We start from the raw sequence: 21,996 nt of genomic DNA on the forward strand, positions 1-21,996 counted from the left end.
GAAACCTTATCTCAACCACTGCCCCCGCAAAAGATATTTAAAAGAAGATCTATGCTGTGTGTGTGTGTGTGTGTGTGTTTGTGTACACACACACATACACTTTTCTTTCAGAGAGATGGCCGAGTCTATTCTTGAACTCCTGATCCTTCTGTCACCCTTTCCCAAGTCACAGGCCTGAGCCACCACCATGCCAGACTCTGTCTTAACCATTTCTCAAGCATTTAGTTCTATGACATTCCAAATGTCATGGTGCAGCCATTGCTTTGTTAGGTAGCTGTCCCGTCCACCCCCAATTCTGCTCTTAGTGTCCATGAATCTGGCCATTTAGAAACTTCCTATCAGTGGAAATAGTGTGTCCTTTTGTGCCTGGTCTGTGTCACTTGGCATAACGTCCTCAAGGTCCATCCATGTCGTGTGCGTGGTGAGGGTCAGGATATGGGTCTGTCTGTCTGTCTGTCTCTCTCTCTGTCTCTCTCTCCTTCTCCCTGTCTGTCTGCTCGGGCTTTTGTTTGTTTTGAGACAGGGCCTAATTCTGTATCCCTGGCTGGTCTTGAACTCATTGTGTAGCCTGGGCTGACCTCCAACTTGGCAGTGGTCCTCCTGCCTCAGCCTGTCATCTGCTGGTATCACAACCATGCACCATGATGCAGAGCTTCAGCATTTCCTCCCCTCCCCGCTCCCTCCCTCGCTCCCTCCCTCCCTCCCTCCCTCGCTCCCTCCCTCCCTCCCTCAGTATGGTTTATTGAGTATACTGCAAGGCGCAGGCCAGGCAGTGACTGAGTGCCACCTAAGGCCCTTCTTGCTGCCATGTGGCTTTGCTGTGCCTCTCCAGTGTGACTTGTTTCGAGGTACCCTCTGAGGGCCCCATGGGCTGCTTCCTGTCTTTTCATTCCTGTCCTTAAGACAATGTAGAGGCCTTTTATCCCTGTAGTGGGACCATCCAGTAACAGAACGTGGAGAGCACCATGCTTCCATCCATACTGCCACTTGGTCCGCCCCACACCTTCCAGCCCGGCAGCCTAAGCACGCACGCCACCTTCCAACTCTCAGCAGCTGTCCGCACCCTCGAAGGTTATGCTTTCCCGCTACTGCACGTACCACGGTCTGTGTTTGGGGCCTGCTCGGGCGGATGAGAACTTGTGTGGCCTGCTCCCCACTCCAACTCTCCCAATAACACCCACATGTAGTTGTAAATTCTCCATTTTCATCCTATAAACCCAAGACCCTTCCAGCCACCCCTCTGTTTAAAGGGTTTTCTTTTTCTTTTTTTTTTTTTTTAAGCTTTATCTGCTTTATTTTATATGTTTGAGTGTTTCCCTGCATGTATATCTGTGTACTGTGAGCGTGCCTGGTGCCCAAGAAAGTCAGAAGAGGGTGTCAGATCCCCTGTAACTGAAGTTACAAATGGTTGTGAGCTACCGTGTGGGTGCTGGGAATCAAAACCAGTTCCTCTGCAAGGGCAACACGTGCTCTTAGCCTTTGAGCTACCTCTTGAGGCCCCAGCGACCCATCTTTAAAAATACTCATCCCAAGGCTAGCGAGATGGCTCAGTGGTTGAGGGTGCTTGCTGCTTTTGTGGAGGACCCAGGCTCAGTTTCCAGTACCCACTGCCTGTAATCCACCATCAGGGTATCCAGTGCTCCAGTTCTGGCCTCCACAGGCCCCTCACATGGGGCACACACATGTACAAAAATAAAAACAAATGTTTAAAAAATGCTTATCCCGCTGGGCGGCGGTGGCGCATGCCTTTAGTCCCAGCACTTGGAAGGCAGAGCCAGGCGGATCTCTGTGAGTTCGAGGCAGCCTGGTCTACAGAGCAAGATCCAGGACAGGCACCAAAACTACAGAGAAAGCTTGTCTCGAAAAAGCAAAAAAAAAAAACCCAAAAAACCCAAAAACCAAAACAACAATAAGAAACACACACACGCTTATCCCAAGGGCTGAGGATGTGGCTCAGAGGTAGAGTGTGGGGCTCTGGGTTTCACCCTGAGAGACATCACCGGAGTGTGTATTTACCTGGGACCCCTGGGACCTGCAGTGGCCTGGGAGTGTTCCTAGCTTGAGGCTCCCTCACCCTGCGGATGACTGTGATGACCTCTGGTTTATCACCTGCGGATGACGGTGATGACCTCCAGTGCTCAGGGGATGACAGTGATGACCTCCAGTGCTCAGGGGATGATGGTGATGACCTCCAGTGCTCAGGGGATGACGGTGATGACCTCCAGTGCTCAGGGGATGACAGTGATGACCTCCAGTGCTCAGGGGATGTCTATGATGACCTCCAGTGCTCAGGGGATGACGGTGATGACCTCCAGTGCTCAGGGGATGTCTATGATGACCTCCAGTGCTCAGGGGATGACGGTGATGACCTCCAGTGCTCAGGGGATGACGGTGATGATCTTCAGTGCTCAGGGGATGACGGTGATGACCTCCAGTGCTCAGGGGATGTCCATGATGACCTCCAGTGCTCAGGGGATGACTGTGATGACCTCCAGTGCTCAGGGGATGACTGTGAAGGGTGAATGTGGACAGATGTCTGTAGAGTCTATATAGCAGGTCCTCCTCCTCCTAAGTGCTGGGATTAATGGAATCCAGGGCTTTGTGAATGCCGTAAAAGCCCTCTTCCAGCTGAGTCACATTCCCAGCCTGCCTGGGCTTCCTGTAGTTAGTGACTGGCCTTCTGTGGCAGATCCTGCCCTGTGTCCCCTGGACACCCCCTGTACCCTCAGCCTTTCCTGGTGGCCTGTGATGCTATGGGCTCCTGGCTTCCTTGTCCGATTCCTATCTCCCATGCTGGGAGAAGCTTCTGGACCCCTCCAGGTTCTGACACAGCTGCCTTTGGGCAGAGCACACTGCACAGTGAGAGAGATCCTGTTTGTCCCATAAAACCTCATAGGAGTAGAGTGTGGGCACCAGGGTGGGTCTGTGCTGGGCAAGCGAATGCATCTGACAAATTCTGGGGGTTTCCAGGGAAGATTCAGGACCAGGGCGGGAAGGTGCCTCACTTCCTCCCCCTCTTTTGGGTGTGAATACGGATCTTGTCCACACAGGTTCTGACTCTTAGTGACGTGTACTATTCCTTTCATGGGGGCCAGACATCCTTCAGAGTTGGGTAAGGGGCCCGGGGATGGCGCACCACTCTTGCAGAGGATCGGAGTTCAGTGCCCGACACCCATGTCAGGCAGGTCACAACTGCCTGTAACTCCTGCTCTAGGGGATCTGACGTCCTGTTCTGGCCGCCTCAGGAACCTGGACTCACATGTGTAACCCCCTCCCCCAATTTAAAATAAACGACATCTTACAAAAATAAGTTGAATAGAGAGTGAGAGCCTGGGGAACAGCTCATTGGGAAGAGGTGTTTGCCACCAACCCTGACCGCAGGGGGCCTGGGGATGGGATGGGGCCTTAGCATGGCCTGGAGAAGCAGGAGGACCCCAGCTGCATCCGGAGGGCTGAGCAGAGCCCTCATACACACGGGGTGCATCTTTGTAGAAGGGCCACCGCTCATGCTGGGGGTGCAAGGTGGGCTTAGTGCGGAGCCCTGGGGAGCCCTGGTGGCCCCTCCCTTTTCCTCCTCCACGACACTGGCCTCTCCCCTCAACAGTCTGGGGACCTCTGCACCCCACAGGCTGATGGGAGATCAGATCTGCTTTAGATTCCCAGGGCCTGATAGCCCGGGGTGACCTGGAGAGGGACATGGCCTTAGGGAGAGCGCGGGTCTATAGGAGGAGGACCCTGTCCCCGTGACTTCCTGTCCCCTGCCCCCCACCCCTGCGCTTTCCCGGCATATGTCTTCTGTTGGACCTGCCCCCAGAGTTTGCAGTCTGATGCTGCAGCTGTAAAGGGTTCTCTGGGGCGACTGAAGCCAGCTTTCCTCGAGGCTATGACTCTCGTCGTGTTGGGGTGTTCACAACGCACAGGGCTGCTCTCCCACACCTGCTGGTGTGCACAGCCCATCCGCCCCTGGAGCCCGTCCGCCTCCGGAGCCCGTCCGCCCCCGGAGCCCGTCCGCCCCCGGAGCCCGTCCTCCCCCGGAGCCCGTCCTCCCCCGGAACCCGTCCGCCCCCGGAACCCGTCCGCCCCCGGAGCCCGTCCTCCCCCGGAGCCCGTCCGCCCCCGGAGCCCGTCCGCCCCCGGAACCCGTCCGCCCCCGGAGCCCGTCCGCCCCCGGAGCCCGTCCGCCCCCGGAGCCCGTCCTCCCCCGGAGCCCGTCCGCCCCCGGAGCCCGTCCGCCCCTCCATCAAACTTCAGGCTCTTCCAGCTGAGGCCTCCTTTGGCGAACTAGAAATTTAGGATGCCATTTTTGGAGTTTGGGCTTACAAAAGTGACAGGTGTCTTGTTTCTTGGCCAAAATGAGAAACTCAGTAGTGATTTCTGTTTCTGGACCTTGATTTTTGTCCTGACCAGAATCAAGAGGCTGAGAAGCGTTTAACTTGTTGTATAAGGGTTCCCGGGGGAGGGGGTACTCTTATTTGTCATATACAGCAGTGGGAAGAAGCCATTCCACAGCAATGTGGTGTTGGGAAAACAGTCCAGATTGGGGGCAATGGTCTAGCCTCACCCCAAAGGGGACTGGGGAGTATAAGCTGTCCCTCACACAGTGGGGATTGCACTGTTAGATGTCTGGATCAGCTGTGAGATGGGGGTAAGCCGGGGAGGCAGGGTAGTCTGCTAAGAATAACTGTCCACACTGGCAAAAACCAGCACAGATGTCATGGAGTGAGGCCTAGAGGCCAGGAACATCTGGTAACTTCCCTAGAGAGAAAAGGGTGCCTGTCCTCCCCCAAGGGAGACCTCACACCCCAGTTTTCTGAGACCTCACCATTGACTCAGCAGACTCCTGGAGGCTCCAATTTCTCTCTTTTTTTTCACCTGCCTCCCTTCCTTTCCTTCCTCTCCTCCTCCTCCTCCTCCTCCTCCTCCTCCTCCTCCTCCTCCTCCTCCTCTTTTGGTTTTTCAAGACAGGGTTTCTCTGTGTAACCCTGGCTGTCCTGGAACTCTCTTTGTAGACCAGCTGGTCTCGAACTCACAGAGATCCACCTGCCTCTGCCTCCTGAGTGCCGGGATTAAAGGCATGTGCCACCACACCTGGCAAATTTCTTAAGATTTAGTTTTATTTGCTTGTGTGTGTGCATGTGTGCACACGTGCGTGTCTTTGCACATGAATGGAGGCCAGAAGGTGGCACCAGGTTTCTTCCTTCTTTACCCACTCCTTTGAGGCAGAGGCTCTCCTTGTACCTAGGACTTGTGTCTCAGCTGGGCTGGAAGGCCCCAGGAACCCTTCTGTTTCCACCTCCACCATGGCTGGGGTTAGAGGTGTCTGTACAGATGCCCCATTTGTTCCGTGGGTGCTGGGATCTGAACTCCACGCCTCATGAGTACTCAGCAAGGGCTCCTAGGCTCTGAACCATCTCTTCAGCCCCTGAGTCTCTAGTGTTCATGCTGTTCTTCTAGCTGTTTCCTGTCCCACCCCGTGGGCAGGAGGCTGGGAGAGGCTGGGGTTCTGCCCTGGAGCCCTGAGCTCTCAGCTCTGACTGAGCCCCCATCCCTTCCGATCCCACCGCAGATTGCCTCTTCAAAGTGTGCCCCATGAACCGCTACTCGGCACAGAAGCAGTACTGGAAAGCCAAGCAGACTAAGCAGGACAAGGAGAAGATCGCCGATGTGGTACTGCTGCAGAAGCTGCAGGTGGGTGCACACGAATGTGCACGGCACTGGGGCCCACCTCACTGGGGCGCACGGCATGGATGTGTACCGCACTGGGGGTACTCGGCATGGATGCGCAGCACACTGGGGCTCATGGCACTGGCGCGCACGGCACTGGGGCACACGGCTCTGGGGCCCATGGCACTGGGGCGCACCACTCTGGGGCCCACCGCACTGGGGCACATGGCACTGGGGTGCACGGCACTGGGGCGCTCCGCACTGGGGCGCACGGCACTGGGGCCCACCGCACTGGGGCGCACAGCACTGGGGCGCACCACTCTGGGGCCCACCGCACTGGGGCGCACGGCACTGGGGCCCACCGCACTGGGGCGCACGGCACTGGGGCGCACGGCACTGGGGCGCACCACTCTGGGGCCCACCGCACTGGGGCGTACAGTACTGGGGCGCACGGTACTGGGGCGCTCCGCACTGGGGCGCACGGCAGGACCTCCGCTCCTCAGGGCCAGTGGGAGCTTCGTGCATGAGAAGAGCATTTTGAAAATCCTCATGGACAAGACTGGCCTAAAAGGCCATGAGTCTGGGCCGGCAGGGAGTGGAGTGCCTGTCTAGGAACCCAACGTCTGCATAAATCCTTGCTGCCAGTTACAAGATGGGCATAGCTCGGTGCCAGGGCACATGACTCAGCGATTAGATAGAAATAACCCAAACCGCTGTACTCAGACTTACTAGTGGCTCCTGAGGAGTGACTCCGGGGAGCCTCATTTGAGAACCTTGGGTCTCGGCTTAATCTCCCATTTGCTTTATAGAGCTGGAGCTTGGGGCTCTTAGACAGGGCCTGTCTGCCCGTCCTGTGAGTCTGGATTGAGGCGAGGCAGCCCCTAGGTCTCTGACTGCCCCTGGGTTTCTTGGACTCATGTCTGGTGTCGTGGTGCTGGGTCTGCTGGGCCACAAGCTCCTGTGAGTGGAGTCGCAGCTCGCAGACTGAGTTTCCTCTGAACAGAGCTCAGGTCTCGCCCCCGACAGTGGGAAGCTTGGACTATGGTCAGCAGCTTGTGGTGTGCCGCTGAGCCCTGTGCCCTGAGGGCGGGGCACTGAAATAGGGGCTGGGTGGATCCACCTCATAGCTGTGACCTGGCTGTAGAGGAGGGGCAGAGGGGCTGCCTGAGCCCTGGTCTCACGGTGGGACTGTCCCAGGCTTCCTCTCTACAGCCGGTGTAGACTGAGGCCGAGCTGGGGATGAGACACAGGGCTCACACCTGAGTCAGAGCCTCACACTATAGCTTTATGGAGGGTCGTGCATGGCTCCCGCAGCCCCTGTAGCCTGGCTTGATTTACCCTAGGCCTGGTAACAGCACAGAGTGGGAGGAAAGGGCAGAGGGGCCACTGTCCTCAGAGTGTGCTTGTCTGATGGAGGAGGCCTTTCTTCAGGAAGGTTCTGGGCTGATGGCACAGTTTAAAGAGCCTCCCCTAAGAAGTAATGGAGCTCGTCCTTGAGGCCATTTGAGCTGCTGTGGCATCAGGGGAGGGCCTGGAGCCGTGAGCAGGGGTCTCTGGAGTGGGAAGTGGCCTTTGCCCACCTTAGTCTGGAGTGGAAGTATCCCAAAGAATGGGGATAAAGAGCGTATTCAGGTTTAAGTTGCTGGATGTGTCAAAGGCATGAGGTCAGGGTCCTCCGAAGATGCCCTCTAGGGTGGGATCAGGCTTCTTGGCCATGGTGAGCTGTCAGGCCACTGGCTTCCCTCTGCACTTGAAGTCTCAGGCCATTGCTTTAGTGGGAGGGATTTCCCCATCCCCGAAGGGCCTCCTGGATGCAGCACCAGAGCCTGGGGCCAAGGGTGAGTGTGTGTGTGCCTGGAGGCACCTTCCTCGGGAGCAGCTTCTGACCCCCCCCCCCCCCCCCCCCCCCCCCCCCCCCCCGTGTGTCTGCAGCATGCGGCCCAGATGGAGCAGAAGCAAAACGACACGGAGAACAAGAAGGTTCATGGTGATGTGGTCAAGTACGGCAGTGTGATCCAGGTGTGGCTTTGGTGCAGAGCACTCCCTGCTGTGTGTGTGCGCGCGCGCGCGCGCGCGTGTGTGTGCATATGTGTGTGTGTGTGTGTGTGTGTGTGTCATGCATATTGCTAGTGGATGGCTTGCTAACACCTTTTCAACTGCACCTCTGTACTGTGCCCAGGAGAGTTTTTAGCTCAGGGGCCGTGAGCACATACGGAGCTAGGCTCTGATCTTAAAGTGGGGCTTTGCCTTTCTTCTCCTGTGCCTCATTTAGTTCGTTTGGAAACAAGCCAGCGGGGACTGGAGACAGCTCAGTGGTTAAGAGCACTTGCTGCTCTTGCGGAGGACCCAAGTTAGATTTCCAGCCACCACAATTTACCAGCTTACAACTGTCTATAACTCCAGTTCCAGGAGGTCCAATGCCTCCTTCTGGCCTCTTGGGTACTACATAGTGCATGTACATGCACGCAGGAAAATCCTTTCTACATGTAAAATAAAAATAATCTTAAAGCAGGGCCAGGGATCGTGTTTGTTAGATTGGGATTGACAGGTGACGTGGAAATAAAGGTAGACAGGCACCTTCAGAAGTGGGATTATTCTTCAACCAGAACTTGTGAGGTCTCCAGGAAGTGGAGACTGCCCACTGGGTGTGGCGTGCTTGGGTTTTAGTAGGACGGAAAGGAGATGGAAGATTCCATCTGCACGTCAGTTCCCCTGCCTTCTCAGGGTGGTAGATGCCACGCGGAGACATGCCTGTCCTCTAATCAGAGGCTTCTGGGACCTAACAGCCCGCAGGTGCTATCAATGGAGTTAACTTTGCTTTGCCGAGCTTCTCAGTCCACCTGAGGCCTTAACCCTGCATTGTTTGCCTGTGGGGAGTGTTGTCAGATTCTGTGTCAGACTAGCGAGGACAGTAGATGTGGCTTAATTGGTGGAATGCTTGCTTGGCGTGCACAGAGCCCTGGGCTAGACCCTGGAGTCTCCTAAACTAGGCAGGTGGGTCTCACCTGCAAACCAGCAGTCAGGAAGTACAGGCAGGAGGGTCAAAAATCTCAGGTCATCCCGGACTGTGTCTGAGAAAAGATGACGTGGCTGAAATGTGCCTAATTCTTGTTTCTTCATGGAGGTGCGGGATGAGCCAGGACCTGTGGCAGGTCGTCTCCTGCTAAGCTGCCCCTTGGCCTGGCGAGCAGTTTTGAGGCTAGTTGCTTCTCTGTGACAAGGTCTGCATGTTTGCGACTGTGTGTGTGTGTCGCTGTGTATCGGCCTGTGACAGTGTGTCCGACATCCCGTGTGTCCTCTTCCCCGAGGGCCTGGCCTCCCAGGTCTGGTGGCCTCACTCCTGCCCCACCTGTACCTCAGCTTCTGCACATGAAAAGCAACAAATACCTGACCGTGAACAAGCGGCTACCAGCCCTGCTGGAGAAGAACGCCATGCGGGTGACGCTGGACGCTACAGGCAATGAGGGTTCCTGGCTCTTCATCCAGCCCTTCTGGAAGCTGCGGAGCAATGGGGATAACGTGAGCACGAGGCCAGGGCCGGAAGGGGCTGGGCGGAGGTGGGACCCCCTCCAGGGGGACAGAGCTGGGGGAGGAGACCCTGGTGGAAAGTGGACTCTTGTTCTTCTCGCCTTTGCCCTGTCTGTCCCCTAAGGTGGTCGTGGGGGACAAGGTGATCCTGAATCCTGTCAACGCAGGGCAGCCGCTGCACGCCAGCAACTATGAGCTCAGTGATAATGCTGGCTGCAAGGAGGTGAGTGGGTGGGGGAGGTGAGTGGGGTGGGGGAGGTGAGTGGGTGGGGGAGGTGAGTGGGGTGGGGGAGGTGAGTGGGGTGGGGGAGGTGAGTGGGGTGGGGGAGGTGAGTGGGGTGGGGGAGGTGAGTGGGGTGAGGAGGTGGGTGAGTGGGGTGGGGGAGGTGAGTGGGGTGAGGAGGTGGGTGAGTGGGGTGGGGGAGGTGAGTGGGGTGGGGGAGGTGAGTGGGGTGGGGGAGGTGAGTGGGGTGGGGGAGGTGAGTGGGGTGGGGGAGGTGAGTGGGGTAGGGGCGCGTCCTGGGGCTGAAGCTCCACTGCAGACCCCTGGCTTGTGTGTACCCCTCCCCGGCACTGGTGGTGCTGCCTGGAACCCTGGGCCCCACTGCCTGCCTCCCAGTGCGGGATCTCCTCCTTCACCCCACTGGCCAGCTGCCACAAGTCCTGGCTAGGGTCCCACATCTTGGCTTTGGGAAGCACCCTGAGCCACTATAGGAGCTGGGCTGGCTTCACTCTCCCCCATCCCCTCCCTCTCCCTGTCCCCCTTCTCCCCCTCCTCCTTCCCTCTACCCCTTCCCCTTCCCTCTCCTCCTCCTTCCCTCCCCTCCCTTCCCTCCCTTTCTTCTCCCCCTTCCCTCCCCTTCCCTCTCCCCTCTCCCCCTCTACCTTCCCCTCCCCTCTCCCTCTCCCCCTTCCCCTCCCTCTCCCCTCTCCCCCTTCCCCTCCCTCTCCCCTCCCCCTCCCCCTCTTTGGTCTTCAGCTCTGGCACTAGCTCTGCCAGCAGCGTCACCAGCCTGTCTGCCCCCCACAGGTCAACTCTGTCAACTGCAATACCAGCTGGAAGATCAATTTATTCATGCAGTTCCGGGACCACCTGGAGGAGGTGTTGAAGGGGGTGAGTTTGGAGCCGCTTCCTCTTCCCGTCACATGGCTGCCTTGGCTCTGTACCCCTCAGCTTCCCTCTACCTCCAGGAAGTCCCCCATGTGTCCCAGTGTGGGAGCCCACAAAGGTCTCCTAGTGAGATCTGAGCTTGCTTTACACAGCAGGGCTGCACTAGGGATGACTTGACCATGTGCCATGTGCAGGTCACCAGGTGCTTGGGATGGTCTGCACTTGGCTGTGCTCAGGGAGGTCTTTTGCTCCACCCCTTGGCATTCCTTTAAAAGCCCTTCTTTAGAAGAGACAGAAGGGGCCGGTGGGTTTTGACCCAGGCCCTCCCGAGGCTATCCTGTGTTTCTGTCTCTCTCCTCTGTATTTCTATCTAAATCTCTTATTCCTCACTCAAGAGTCCCTGGGGTAAATAAATGTGGGAGCTGGCCCCCCACATCCCAGCCATCTCTTCTCCCCTTGGCTCACCTCATTTCCTTTTCTTGCAAAGGAACATCAGAGTCCTCCCCACCCTGTCCTCCACCTTAGGGTGGCCACATCCTTGGCGCACACCTTCCTGTCTCTGCCTTTTACTCTGTGGGCTCCACATTGGGCCCTGAGCTCTCTTGGGCAAGGAAAGGCTGCTCTTGCCTGCTACCAGCAGTCAGTGCCTGCCCACCTGCCTTCGGGGTGGGTCGGTGCCTCTTCTCTGTCCCCATGCCAGTGTGTGTACTGGGGGAGGAGGCAGCGCCAGGCCAGGGAAGGGCTGGCCCAAGAGGCAGAGCAGCCGCTGGCCCTGCAGTGAATACTGAGCCACCAGGGCGAATGTTTGCAAAGCCTAAAAACCAAGTTTCTGATGGAGAGGCAGGTTAGGGGTAGGGAGCAAAGAGTGTGAGGCACCCTACTTAGGAGAATATTCTGGGGAGCTGTGGGGGTGCTAGGCCTCCAAGCAGGTGCCTTGAGGCCAGCCTGCTCCCTGCTCAGAAGCCCCAGGGTGTCCTTCACGGCTCTCCTTCAGGCTCTCCTTCCAGGCTGTGCTTAGACACGCTGCCTCCCTCATCCCTCTGATTGTCTACCTGGGCTGCTCAAATGCTTTCTCCCTCTGTCCACTGAACCTTCATACTGTCCAAGCATCAGCCAGAGCCTAAACATGTCCCCAAAGCCTCCGGTGACACGTTCTAGTCCCAGCTCTGGGCAGCGTGTATAAAACAAGCCCCTGGGCCCACTCTGCCATCCCCACACTAGCTTCTGGTGAGGCTGTCGTGGTGTTACGGTTAGCTCCAGACAAGCTAGAAACAAGGCAGTCTCATGAAAGCCCACCTGTCTGTGCCTTCCCCTGCACTGGCCACACTGTCCCTGGGTTCTGCTGGAGGGACTGAGGCAGTCTGGATACAGATGCATCACTCACTTCCACCTGACAGGTGTCCCCTGAGCACTGTGTCCAGAGGCAGGTTCAGTGCAGGAAGACAGATAATCGCCATTCGATGATCATGGGGTGACAGCTGTGCTTTGAGAACCTACTGAGTGGCCGCCGCAGGGGGAGGGAGCATGCAGGAGGGGTTCAGGTGTGGGACTGAGGCAGGGACTCTCCCACTTGCCCCTGGCTGTGTGGCTCTGTGGCTCTTGGCAGGGTGCCCCGCTTCTCTGCCTGGGTAGTGTGGCGTTACTCCACCAAACCTTGTGATAAAGTGTCTGCCGGAAGTCAGAGTGGCTCCCATTTTACAGAAGACACAGCTGAGGCTCAGGACGTTAAGGAACGTATCGCAGCCCCTCACACAGTGTGAAAGCGAGATTCAAACTCAGTTCTTGTGTAAGGTCTGGAGGTGAACAAGCCATGGCTACCACCCTCCAGCCGCCAGAGAGCAAAAGAAATGGTGGGTGGGGGTGTAAGGAGAGGGTGGCCCTGGGCTGGGAGACTGAGAAGGGGGAGTCCTTTTTGCCTTCCTGGACATGGCATTAGAGGCATTTGGAGGTCCAGGAGGGAGGAGGTGCCAGGTGGGTTGGAGTATGCAAACCTGAGGTAGAGGACTGTGTACAGCACCCAGCTGCCCTATGGCTTCTCGCTCACAGCTCATGGGGTCCAGCAAGCTTCGTCTGAGGGACTGGGCCTTGCAGAGGGTCCCTGAGCCAGGCGTGACTGCGAACACCTGACCCCCTCCCTCCTAACCCCGCCCACAGGGAGATGTGGTGCGGCTGTTCCACGCAGAGCAGGAGAAGTTCCTCACCTGTGACGAGTACAAGGGCAAGCTGCAGGTGTTCCTGCGCACCACGCTGCGCCAATCCGCCACCTCAGCCACCAGTTCCAACGCACTCTGGGAGGTGGAGGTCAGAGCCCACACTCTGGCTTCACCCCCCCCCCCCCGCTCCCCCCCCTCGCCCCCTGTACCCTAGAGGATGAAGTGTCTGTCCTATCCTTCTCCTGGCCCCAAGAGGCCAGGGAGGACCTGGGCACTTTGATCCCCACAGGCTTCCCAGGGTCTGGACTTCCTTTTCAGTCCTGGTCCCTCCTCTCCACCTCACCCTTTACATGTCCCCAGGTGGTCCACCACGACCCCTGCCGAGGCGGGGCGGGACACTGGAATGGTCTGTACCGTTTCAAGCACCTGGCCACAGGCAACTATCTGGCTGCCGAGGTGAGTGAGGAGCGGAGTGTACATGGCATCTGTGTGCTGGGGACACAGGGTGCATGTGCATGCTTGCTCATGCATGGGCCTATGGAGAAGGGACCCGTGAAGGCCTCCCCTGCACAGCTCTCCTAGGAGTCACGCAGCCTTTGGGCCTGGGGTAGGCGCCTTGGAGTGCCTTCTGGGTATGACCTTGTGTTTGGGGGCAGTGCTGATAGATAGCATAGTAATCCCCACCTCACCTTGTACCTCCGTTCAGGAAAACCCTAGCTACAAAGGTGATGCCTCAGATCCCAAAGCAGCAGGATTGGTGAGGAGTGGGACAGAGCATCGGCCTGGGGGGGAGGGGGGGGATCTGCCCGGGGTGGGGGAGGGGGGGACCTGGGAGATAGGTGGGATGGATGGAGGAGGCCCCTCAGGTGGGGCCTGAGAGGAAGGATGGGATCTCGCCTGAACTGGGGGTCCTCACCCCAGGGGTCCCAGGGCCGCACAGGCCGCAGGAATGCAGGCGAGAAGATCAAGTACCGTCTGGTAGCTGTGCCACATGGCAACGACATCGCCTCCCTTTTTGAGCTGGACCCCACCACGCTGCAGAAAACTGACTCCTTTGTGCCCCGGTAGGTGTGTGCCGGCCGCCCGAGGCCCTTGGTTTTGGGGGCCTCTTGGAGCTGCAGTTCTGAGACCTGTTTGAGCTGGCCTGCACACAGGCACGGCCTCCTTTGCTGCTCTCCGGTCTGCCCTGGGCTTGCTACACAGTTCTCAGCACTTGGCCCAGTCCAGCCAGGTGCTCAAGCACAAGGCGTGAGATCGTTTGTTTGCAGCTAGGCACCTGGAGAACCCAGATGCTGGCTAGGGGGGCAGGGGAAGGCGGGGGGGGGGGGGGTCAGGCTCCCACGTCTGTAAGGTCCCCACCAACCCTGAGAATGTAGAGTGTCACATTCCTGTGGCTGGGGCTGCGGCTTGGTTGGTGGAGAGCTTGCCTGGCAGGCACGAAGGCCTGGGTTCAGTATCTAGCACTGTGTAAGCCAGGGGAGGCGGCTCATGCCTGTGATTCCAGCAGGCAGGAGACGAGGCAGGAGGAGGATGTTATCCTCCACCACGTAGAGAGCTTGAAGCCAGCCACGGCTGCAGGAGACCTTGTCTTTAAAATAAAGAAATAAATGAAATATCATAGGGTTGTAGGATGACTCCGCAAATAAAGCACTTTCTGTCCAAGCTTGAGGACCGGAGTCTGCATGTCCAAAACCCACGGGAAAGCTGGGCGGGAGCGAGGCCCGCCTCCCAGCACCAGGCAGAGACTGGGAATCTCCATAGTCAGCACGGCGAGCCAGACGCTACTACACAATGAGTTCCTGGTTCAACAGGAGGTCCCTGTCTCCATAGAAGAGATGGAGGGTGATGGAGGACGTGGCCTTATGCCAACCTCCACGCGCTCAAGTCTGTACACACCTGTGTACATATGGGAACGTGTGTGCACACACAGGTGCATGCCCCCAAAAATTCCAAGCCATCCAGGCCTTAGTGTTTTCTGGCCATGAGAACTCAGGTAGCTGTTTTTACCACCCTGCCTCAGTGTGTCATCTGCGGAGTGGGAATATCCAGGCCCTGTCACTAGGATTTCTGGGGAACTAACAAAGGGACCATTAGCCCCTTGTCCCTAACCCGACACTCTTGGGGACTTGGTTTGTCCAGGTGAACTCTGGCCCCGTGTTCACCAGCAAACATTGGTTTAGGGGTCTACGTGCATGAGGGTACTGCAGTAGAGACAGGCCACCCCATCCTCAGTACCCACACCGCGGAGGTGTGCCAGGCACACCGCGGAGGTGTGCAGAGCAGAGGAAGAGGACCGTGTTGGGGACTGGTGAACAGAGAGTGACTGCGGTCTGTGGCACCCTCCCTCACTGGCTCTGTCCTCTCACCTAGGAACTCCTATGTGCGGCTGCGGCACCTGTGCACCAACACATGGATCCAGAGCACCAACGCGCCCATCGACGTGGAGGAGGAGCGGCCAATCCGGCTCATGGTGCGGGCCCTGGTGCATGGGGCTGGGTCCCGCCGGAGCTTGTCCCTGGCACCCTGCTGACCCTTCTCTCTACAGTTGGGCACGTGCCCCACCAAGGAGGACAAGGAGGCCTTTGCCATTGTGTCTGTGCCTGTGTCTGAGATCCGTGACCTGGACTTTGCCAACGATGCCAGCTCCATGCTGGCCAGTGCTGTGGAGAAACTCAATGACGGCTTCATCAGCCAGAATGACCGCAGGTGCGCTGGGGAGGGCTGTGCAGCAGGCTTTCTCGGACCGCCAGCCCCCAAATCATGACACAGAAACTTATTTATTTATTTTGGTTTTTTTCTAGACAGGGTTTCTCCGTGTAGCTTTGGTGCCTGTCCTGGATCTTGCTCTGTAGCCCAGGCTGGCCTCGAACTCACAGAGATCCTCCTGGCTCTGCCTCCTGAGTGCTGGGATTAAAGGTGTGCACCACCACTGCCCGGCGACACAGAAACTTATTGTTAATCATGACTGCTTGGCCTTATGCTTGTCCCACTAGCTCTTACAACTTAATTTAACCTGTTTCTCTTCATCTATGTTTCGCCTCGGCTTTTTACCTTTCCGTCACTCTGTATGGCCTACTTTCCTGCTTCCTCTGTGCCTTCCTGGCTGGCCTTGAGCATCTTCTGCTCTTTCTCCCTCATTCTCTTCTCTCGAGACTAAGATTTCTCCTCCTACTTATTCTCTCTGTCCACCAGCCCTGCCTATCCATCTACTGCCTAGCTATTGGCCATTCAGCTTTATAGTAGACCAGTCAAGTGCTTTAGACAGGCAAAGCAACACATCTTTACATCATTAAACAAATGTAACACATCTTTGCATAGTTAAAGTAATATTCCACAACATTTCCCTCTTTTTCTCTAAGTAAAAAGAAAGGGTTTTAACTTTAACATAGTAAAACTATATACAATAACAACAGTTATCAAGTAAGAATTACAGTTACAGCATCCAATCCATTTATATTTGACAAATTCAGAGAAAATACTCCATTATTTATTCTATCTTGGTGAGTCCAAAGTTTTGTACCTAATTTACCTTCTATCATAACAAAGGAAAACTGCAACTATAACTAGTCTTCAACTCCATCAAAGATCCTAGAAGGCTATAATATTACCTGAGTAAGCAGGAAGTGCAGAGCAAGCAACTTCCAAAACTATAGAAATGACAGAGACATCTGGCTGCCTGGTCAGTCACCCAAGGTTCCTTTGCAACTTTGGGGCATCCATCTTCAGCCTACAGGCCTAGAATATCTGGCAGACTTTTCTAGGAAGCAGGAATTTTGAAGGATTGTCCTGCCTTGTTCTGGCAAAGCTCGACAGTCACTTTTCCCTTGTGTCCTGCATGTCCAGTTTGTACAGCACGCTGTCACCAGTCAATGCAAGGGCTTTGCCCAAATGGCTAGCTTTGCCACAATGAAAGCAAACTCCATATGGAGGTTCTTTGATGCCCATCATCCTTTCTGAAGTAAATTGGTGCTGCCAGGAGCATCCATGTCTCACTGTCATGAAAAGCTGTATGTTATAAAACATCTTAAATGCCATATTCTATAGGTCTCTGAAGCATTTGAAGATCACCTATCTATCTAAAATATATCTATTTAACCTAGAAAACATACCTAATGTGACTACAAGTTTGATTATTATAGATGACTACTAACTTCCATTTTAAATTATACATTACATTTTAAAATGAGCTGCATAAGAGTAGAACCATACAGTATAACAAAAATAACTTTAAATTTGTATCAATATACCAAAATCCATACCAACGTAAAATATTTGAGGTTAATAGTTGTCTTTCTATCCTATATTCCTATGTCCCCCTAAATGATGACAAACATCCATAACCCACCAAATGACCAAAATCCACCCACCCACCTCTTGGGAATGTGGGTGTTGTGTTCTCTAGACTGCTTCCTGTTGCCTGAGGATAACAGCATCCCCAGGGGACCCTGAGAAAATTGAGACAATGGTAAAATCCTGGAAAAACTAGTTGTAACATTTGTTGTCCAGTTTCAGAACTGTTTCCGTGCAGAGGGATCAGTATATATGTCACCTGTCTTGTCTTTCTTGGTTTATTTCTTTATGTCTGTAGCCAAGATTTTCAGGAGGGAGGTCTCCTCCAATCAAATCTGATCTCTATTAACCTTGAAGGAATCCACAGCCTTTCATTTCCTGTGGAAACAAAAGTATAACCTCTCTCCCAATGCAATACATTTCCTGAATTCCATTTTAAATTTAAGACATCCCTAAAGTGTCTAGGCTGGTTTAGTCCAGCAGTCCCTTTTACAATCCCATGTCTCTCAGCAGCTGTCATTTGCTCATCAGCATTCCAAAAATTCAAAGTCAACACAACACCACACAGAATTCAGACTCCCTGTGTATTTCCCATCTTTATGTGGCTTTTTTCTTTTATATTACTGTATTCTCTTTAAAGACTACTATTTTTAAACTATTTTTTCCTATGATTGTCTACACCCATTTTCTTCTCTTTCTTAAGCCTCTGCACATTTTTCAACACACTGTAACCTGTTTAGAGTTTCTTTTCTATCTGGACCTGTTTTTACTATGTGTCTTTAGCCTTTTCTGACCACATGAGCCATACCTTAAACTGCTAAGCAGCAGCTAGGCCCTCCGCTGCCTTGGCTCTGGCTCCACCCTCTCCTTGGGTCTGTGAGAGCCAATCTTGTGCCAGTGGGCCTGGCCGAGAGCTTCATCTAACTGGGAGCTGCATTCAACTTCCCCAGCTCCAGGAAGTTGGTGCCTGCAGTGTGGCAGGCGCTTTTACTTAGCTTTGTGTTTCTACTTAATGTGCTGGCTGCTCAAGTGCTCAGTGTGCAGCAGAGCCTCTTAAAGGAGCCATATCCTTTTTAGTTTTTTGTTTTGTTTTGTTTTGTTTTCCAGCTTACTCAGGCCCTGTGTGGAAACTCAGGTCCCACATTGGACACCATATGTAGTAGACTTTCTCTTTGGGTTACCAACCAGCTCCCAAATAAAGACATGGAGACTTCTTATTAGTTATGAGTGCTTGGCCTTATCTAATGCTTGTCCCACTAGCTCTTATAACAATTTAATCTGTTTCTCTTCATCTATGTTTTGCCTCGGAGCTTTTTACCTTTCTTCTGCATGTCCTACTTTCCTGCTTCCTCCATGTCTGTCTGTCTGTCCCCAGGCATCTCCCTCTCTTTCTCCCTCATTCTCTTCTCTTGAACCTAGATTCCTCTGCCCACCAGCCCTTTCTATCCCTCTACTGCCTAGCTATTGGCTGTTCAGCTTTTTATTAAACCAATCAGGTGCCTTAGGCAGGCAAGATAAAAACAAATGCATAAACATATCTTTACATAGTTAAAGTAACATTCCGCAACAGTGGATGGAGTTGTAGGGGGCAGCAGGAGACCATGGGGGGGGGGGTAGATGACTGAGTTTCTCTCTAGGATCACAGAGGAGTTGCAAGTCAGAAACCAGGTAGATGATGGAGGATTCAGTCCCCAGGGAACCAGGCTGGCACTGCGTCCCTGGAGCGGGGATCCTGCCTCACTGCTCATCCGGAAGTAGCCTTATGGAGCCACTGGGGTGCGGAGGAGTTAGGGGCCGTGTCCAGGGTCACATAGCTATAAACAGTAGAATCAGGACAGTGCAGACCCTTTCACAACAAACACACCCCCTAGTCCCCCTTGCTCAGCAGCTCTTTCTACAGTGTTCTGAGCTTTGTTATCTTGGGGCGGTTTGGGGTTCAAGGAGGGGAGGGTGTGGGGCATTTCCTAAGAGCAGTTTGGTCAGGGGAGGGGCTAATGCTGGGTTTTGCAGCAGTGACTCTGGAAAGGGCTGTTTGTCTGTGTGGGCACATGCTGGCTGGGCCCTAGGGGAGCTGCGCTCAGCACATCACGCTTGCTTCTGGTGTTGCCCTCGGCCAGGTTTGTCATCCAGCTGCTGGAGGACCTGGTGTTTTTTGTCAGCGACGTTCCCAACAATGGGCAGAATGTCCTGGACATCATGGTCACCAAGCCCAACCGGGAGCGACAGAAGCTGATGCGGGAGCAGAATATACTTAAGCAGGTGTGTGTGCTCTCAGGGGGTGGGGGGGGGAGGTGGGGGTGGGGGGTGAGGGTGGGGGAGGAGAGGGGGCTCGAGGCTTCTATGGAAGGGATAGCGGAGGGTGTGGCTCAGCGGGAGAGCGCCTGCCTAGAATAAGTCAGTGAAGAGCTAGGAGCATGGATCAGTGGTAGAAGGCCTGCCTAGAATTTACCATCAAGGGTCTAGGAGCATGGCTCAGCAGCAGATGCTAAAATTTACCAGCGAGGGCCTCGGTATGGATCAGGGGCAGAGTCCTTGCCTAGATCCAGCAGTGGTAGAGCACTTGTGAATCCGCCCGTGAGGAGCCAGGGGTGTGGATCAGTAACTGAGCACTTGCTCAGCATATTCAAGGCAAAGGTCTAGGTGCCATCCCCATTGGGGGAAAGATGTATCTGAGCCATGGGCACGTGCCAGGTGCCTCCCTGAGCTCCCTGAGGACTCGCCTCATCCGACCCCCTCCTGCAGGAGAGCTGTTGTCCTCATGATACTGACGAGGACGCTGAAGCCCACAGAGGCTCTGGGCTCCTGTGAAGGGAAGCTCTGGGTTGGGGTTCCTGGGGGGATGAGGGGCGTAGGCAGGATGGGAGAGTCCCTCTCACTCCCTACACCCCTCAGATCTTTGGCATCCTGAAGGCTCCGTTCCGTGACAAGGGGGGCGAAGGTCCGCTGGTGCGGTTGGAGGAACTGTCCGACCAGAAGAACGCCCCCTACCAGTACATGTTCCGCCTCTGCTACCGGGTGCTCCGGCACTCCCAGGAGGACTACCGCAAGAACCAGGTGGGCGGAGGATGGCCCCTGCTGGGCGTAGGCTCTGCCTGTGCTCCTCAGCAGGTGTCTCTAGGCACAGAAGCTGGCAGCCGGGCACTGTGAGACACTGGGTACAGGCGGCCACCAGAAGGTGGGGCTGGCTTCCGGGGTGCATGCCTAGCTGGGGGCTTACCCCAGGCTGCCCTGGGCTCTGCTGTTGCCATCTTAAAACACTGCTTCCTTCTCTCCTAGTCGTCTTTTGGTTTATCGAGACAGGGTCTCACTATGTAGATCTGGCTGGCCACATCTCTAGCCTGGGACTCACCATATATAGATCACATAGGTCCACTTGCCTCTGCCTCCCGAGTGCTGGGATTAAAGGTGTGTGCCACCTCCTAGCCTAAAATTCTTCATTTTTGAACCATGTTTTCATTATTTATTTTGTACCATGTAGCCAGTCTGGCTAGACAGACAAGGCCCTGGGAGGAGCCACAGAACACAGCTCAGAAACCATGTAAAGACGAGACGCCCTTCTGCTGTGGCTGCTGCTTCCATGCTCGCCCTGAAGTGGGCTTTTCAGAGCTGCTTTCTCTACAGTGTAGAAACTCCTCACTCAGGCCCAGGAGGTGACCGAACACAGCACGGAAGCCTGGCCTCCCAGACTTAGCTCTCTGCCATTCTTTGGGGCACAGACTCTGTCTATCACCAAAGTTGTAACTGGAGATTTTTAGAAGAAATGCTTGGCTCTGGCAGCCTTGACAAGCTAGATTCAACCACCTATCCTGTTATTAAAGAGACCAATGATGGTCAAAAGCAGAGAGAGAGAGAGAGAGAGAGAGAGAGAGAGAGAGAGAGAGAGAGAGATTGAGAGACTTATTCAGTGTGGCCTCATTAGGAAGACAGATGGATAATAAGGTTCAGTGACTCCCCAGGTCTGTCTTTGGGTGCCAAGTTGAGCTCTGGGTTTAAATGGAGGAGGACAAGGAGCCAGAGCTGAAGACCCTGGTCACGGTTGGCTCTCCCTGCTGTCTCAGCCCAGGTCCTACAACAGATCACAAGACAATCTGGTCCAGATAAGATAACTGCTCTGATCTTGGGGGTGCCCTGCCCTGCAGGCTCACTGTTGCTTGGGGACCACTCCTGTCACAAAGATGGATCAGTCCTGGTGTTTCCGGACTCCAGAATGACTCCAGAGGGAAGGCTGAGAATAGGTAGGCAGAGGCAAGCAGGAATTTGAGCCATAGCAAAGGAGACAGAATCAGGCTGGCTAGAGCTGTGGCTCAGTTGGTAGAGTGCTCGCCTGGCATGCATAAAGCCCTGGGTTCATTCCCAGCACCGTATAAACTTATGCTTGGAATCCCAGCACTTTTAAAATCGAAGGCAGGAGGATCAGATGTCACCCCAGCTCCACAGGAGACCGACCTGGAAGTTGGGTGTCAAGGCTCTGCAGCAGAGCAGCCTTGTCCCTTGTCCATGGCCCCAGTGACCCCCCCTCATCTGCTTGCCCCCAGGAGCACATTGCCAAGCAGTTTGGGATGATGCAGTCACAGATTGGCTATGACATCCTGGCTGAGGACACCATCACTGCCCTGCTGCACAACAACAGGAAGCTGCTGGAGAAGCATATCACCAAGACGGAGGTGGAGACCTTCGTTAGCCTCGTGCGCAAGAACAGAGAGCCCAGGTGTCCCGCCGCGCCCTGCCCGCCCTGTTTTTTTGAGACAGGGTCTCACTATGTAGCCCTGGCTGTCCTGGAACTCATTATGCAGACCAGGCTAGCTTTGAACTCACAGAGGCCTGACTCTGTCTCCAGAGTACTGGGATTAAAGGCCTGCGCCACCATGTCTTGGCTTCTGGTGCTGGTTGTTAGCTGTAGAAACTCCTGCACTGTGTGTACTGTCTCCTCTCCAGTTCCAGGGGGTTCTCAAGTTCGGCTCAATGTAAAGTTCCCATACAGATGGATACCCCTAAACCCTCCTCTGGTGACTGAGTCAGTACCTGCCTGAATCAGTTGTTAATTTGAATGCCAATTTTAGCCTGTGCCTGCCCTGACCCCTGACTGTCTCTTTACCCTGTCCCAGGGAGGTGCCATGGGCTGCTGCCCCTGGACAGTCTGGAAGGAGGGCAGTTAGGCTTCTGGCCTTCAGGGCAGCTTCTGAGTCTGTTGCTGGCCCTGTTGCTCCCCCCCCCCCCCCCAGGTTCCTGGACTACCTCTCTGACCTGTGT

General features: G+C 55.0%; 1 protein-coding gene across 1 annotated transcript in view; it reads left to right on the forward strand.

The window, feature by feature from the left end:
* The window catches only part of Itpr3 (inositol 1,4,5-trisphosphate receptor type 3), a 71,540-nt gene that overhangs the window by 23,076 nt on the left and 26,468 nt on the right, over nt 1–21,996 (forward strand). Inside the window, 15 exon segments of the mRNA XM_059282438.1 lie at nt 5,567–5,688; nt 7,597–7,683; nt 9,025–9,183; nt 9,317–9,415; nt 10,223–10,306; nt 12,458–12,604; nt 12,817–12,912; nt 13,163–13,213; nt 13,378–13,520; nt 14,827–14,926; nt 15,002–15,162; nt 18,864–19,005; nt 19,639–19,800; nt 21,282–21,454; nt 21,969–21,996. The exon segment at nt 21,969–21,996 is cut by the window's right edge and continues 1 nt beyond it. Coding sequence (XP_059138421.1) covers nt 5,567–5,688; nt 7,597–7,683; nt 9,025–9,183; nt 9,317–9,415; nt 10,223–10,306; nt 12,458–12,604; nt 12,817–12,912; nt 13,163–13,213; nt 13,378–13,520; nt 14,827–14,926; nt 15,002–15,162; nt 18,864–19,005; nt 19,639–19,800; nt 21,282–21,454; nt 21,969–21,996 — 1,754 coding nt within the window.

This window comes from Peromyscus eremicus, chromosome 16_21 (assembly GCF_949786415.1).
Source record: "Peromyscus eremicus chromosome 16_21, PerEre_H2_v1, whole genome shotgun sequence".
Classification (NCBI taxonomy): Eukaryota; Metazoa; Chordata; class Mammalia; order Rodentia; family Cricetidae; genus Peromyscus; species Peromyscus eremicus.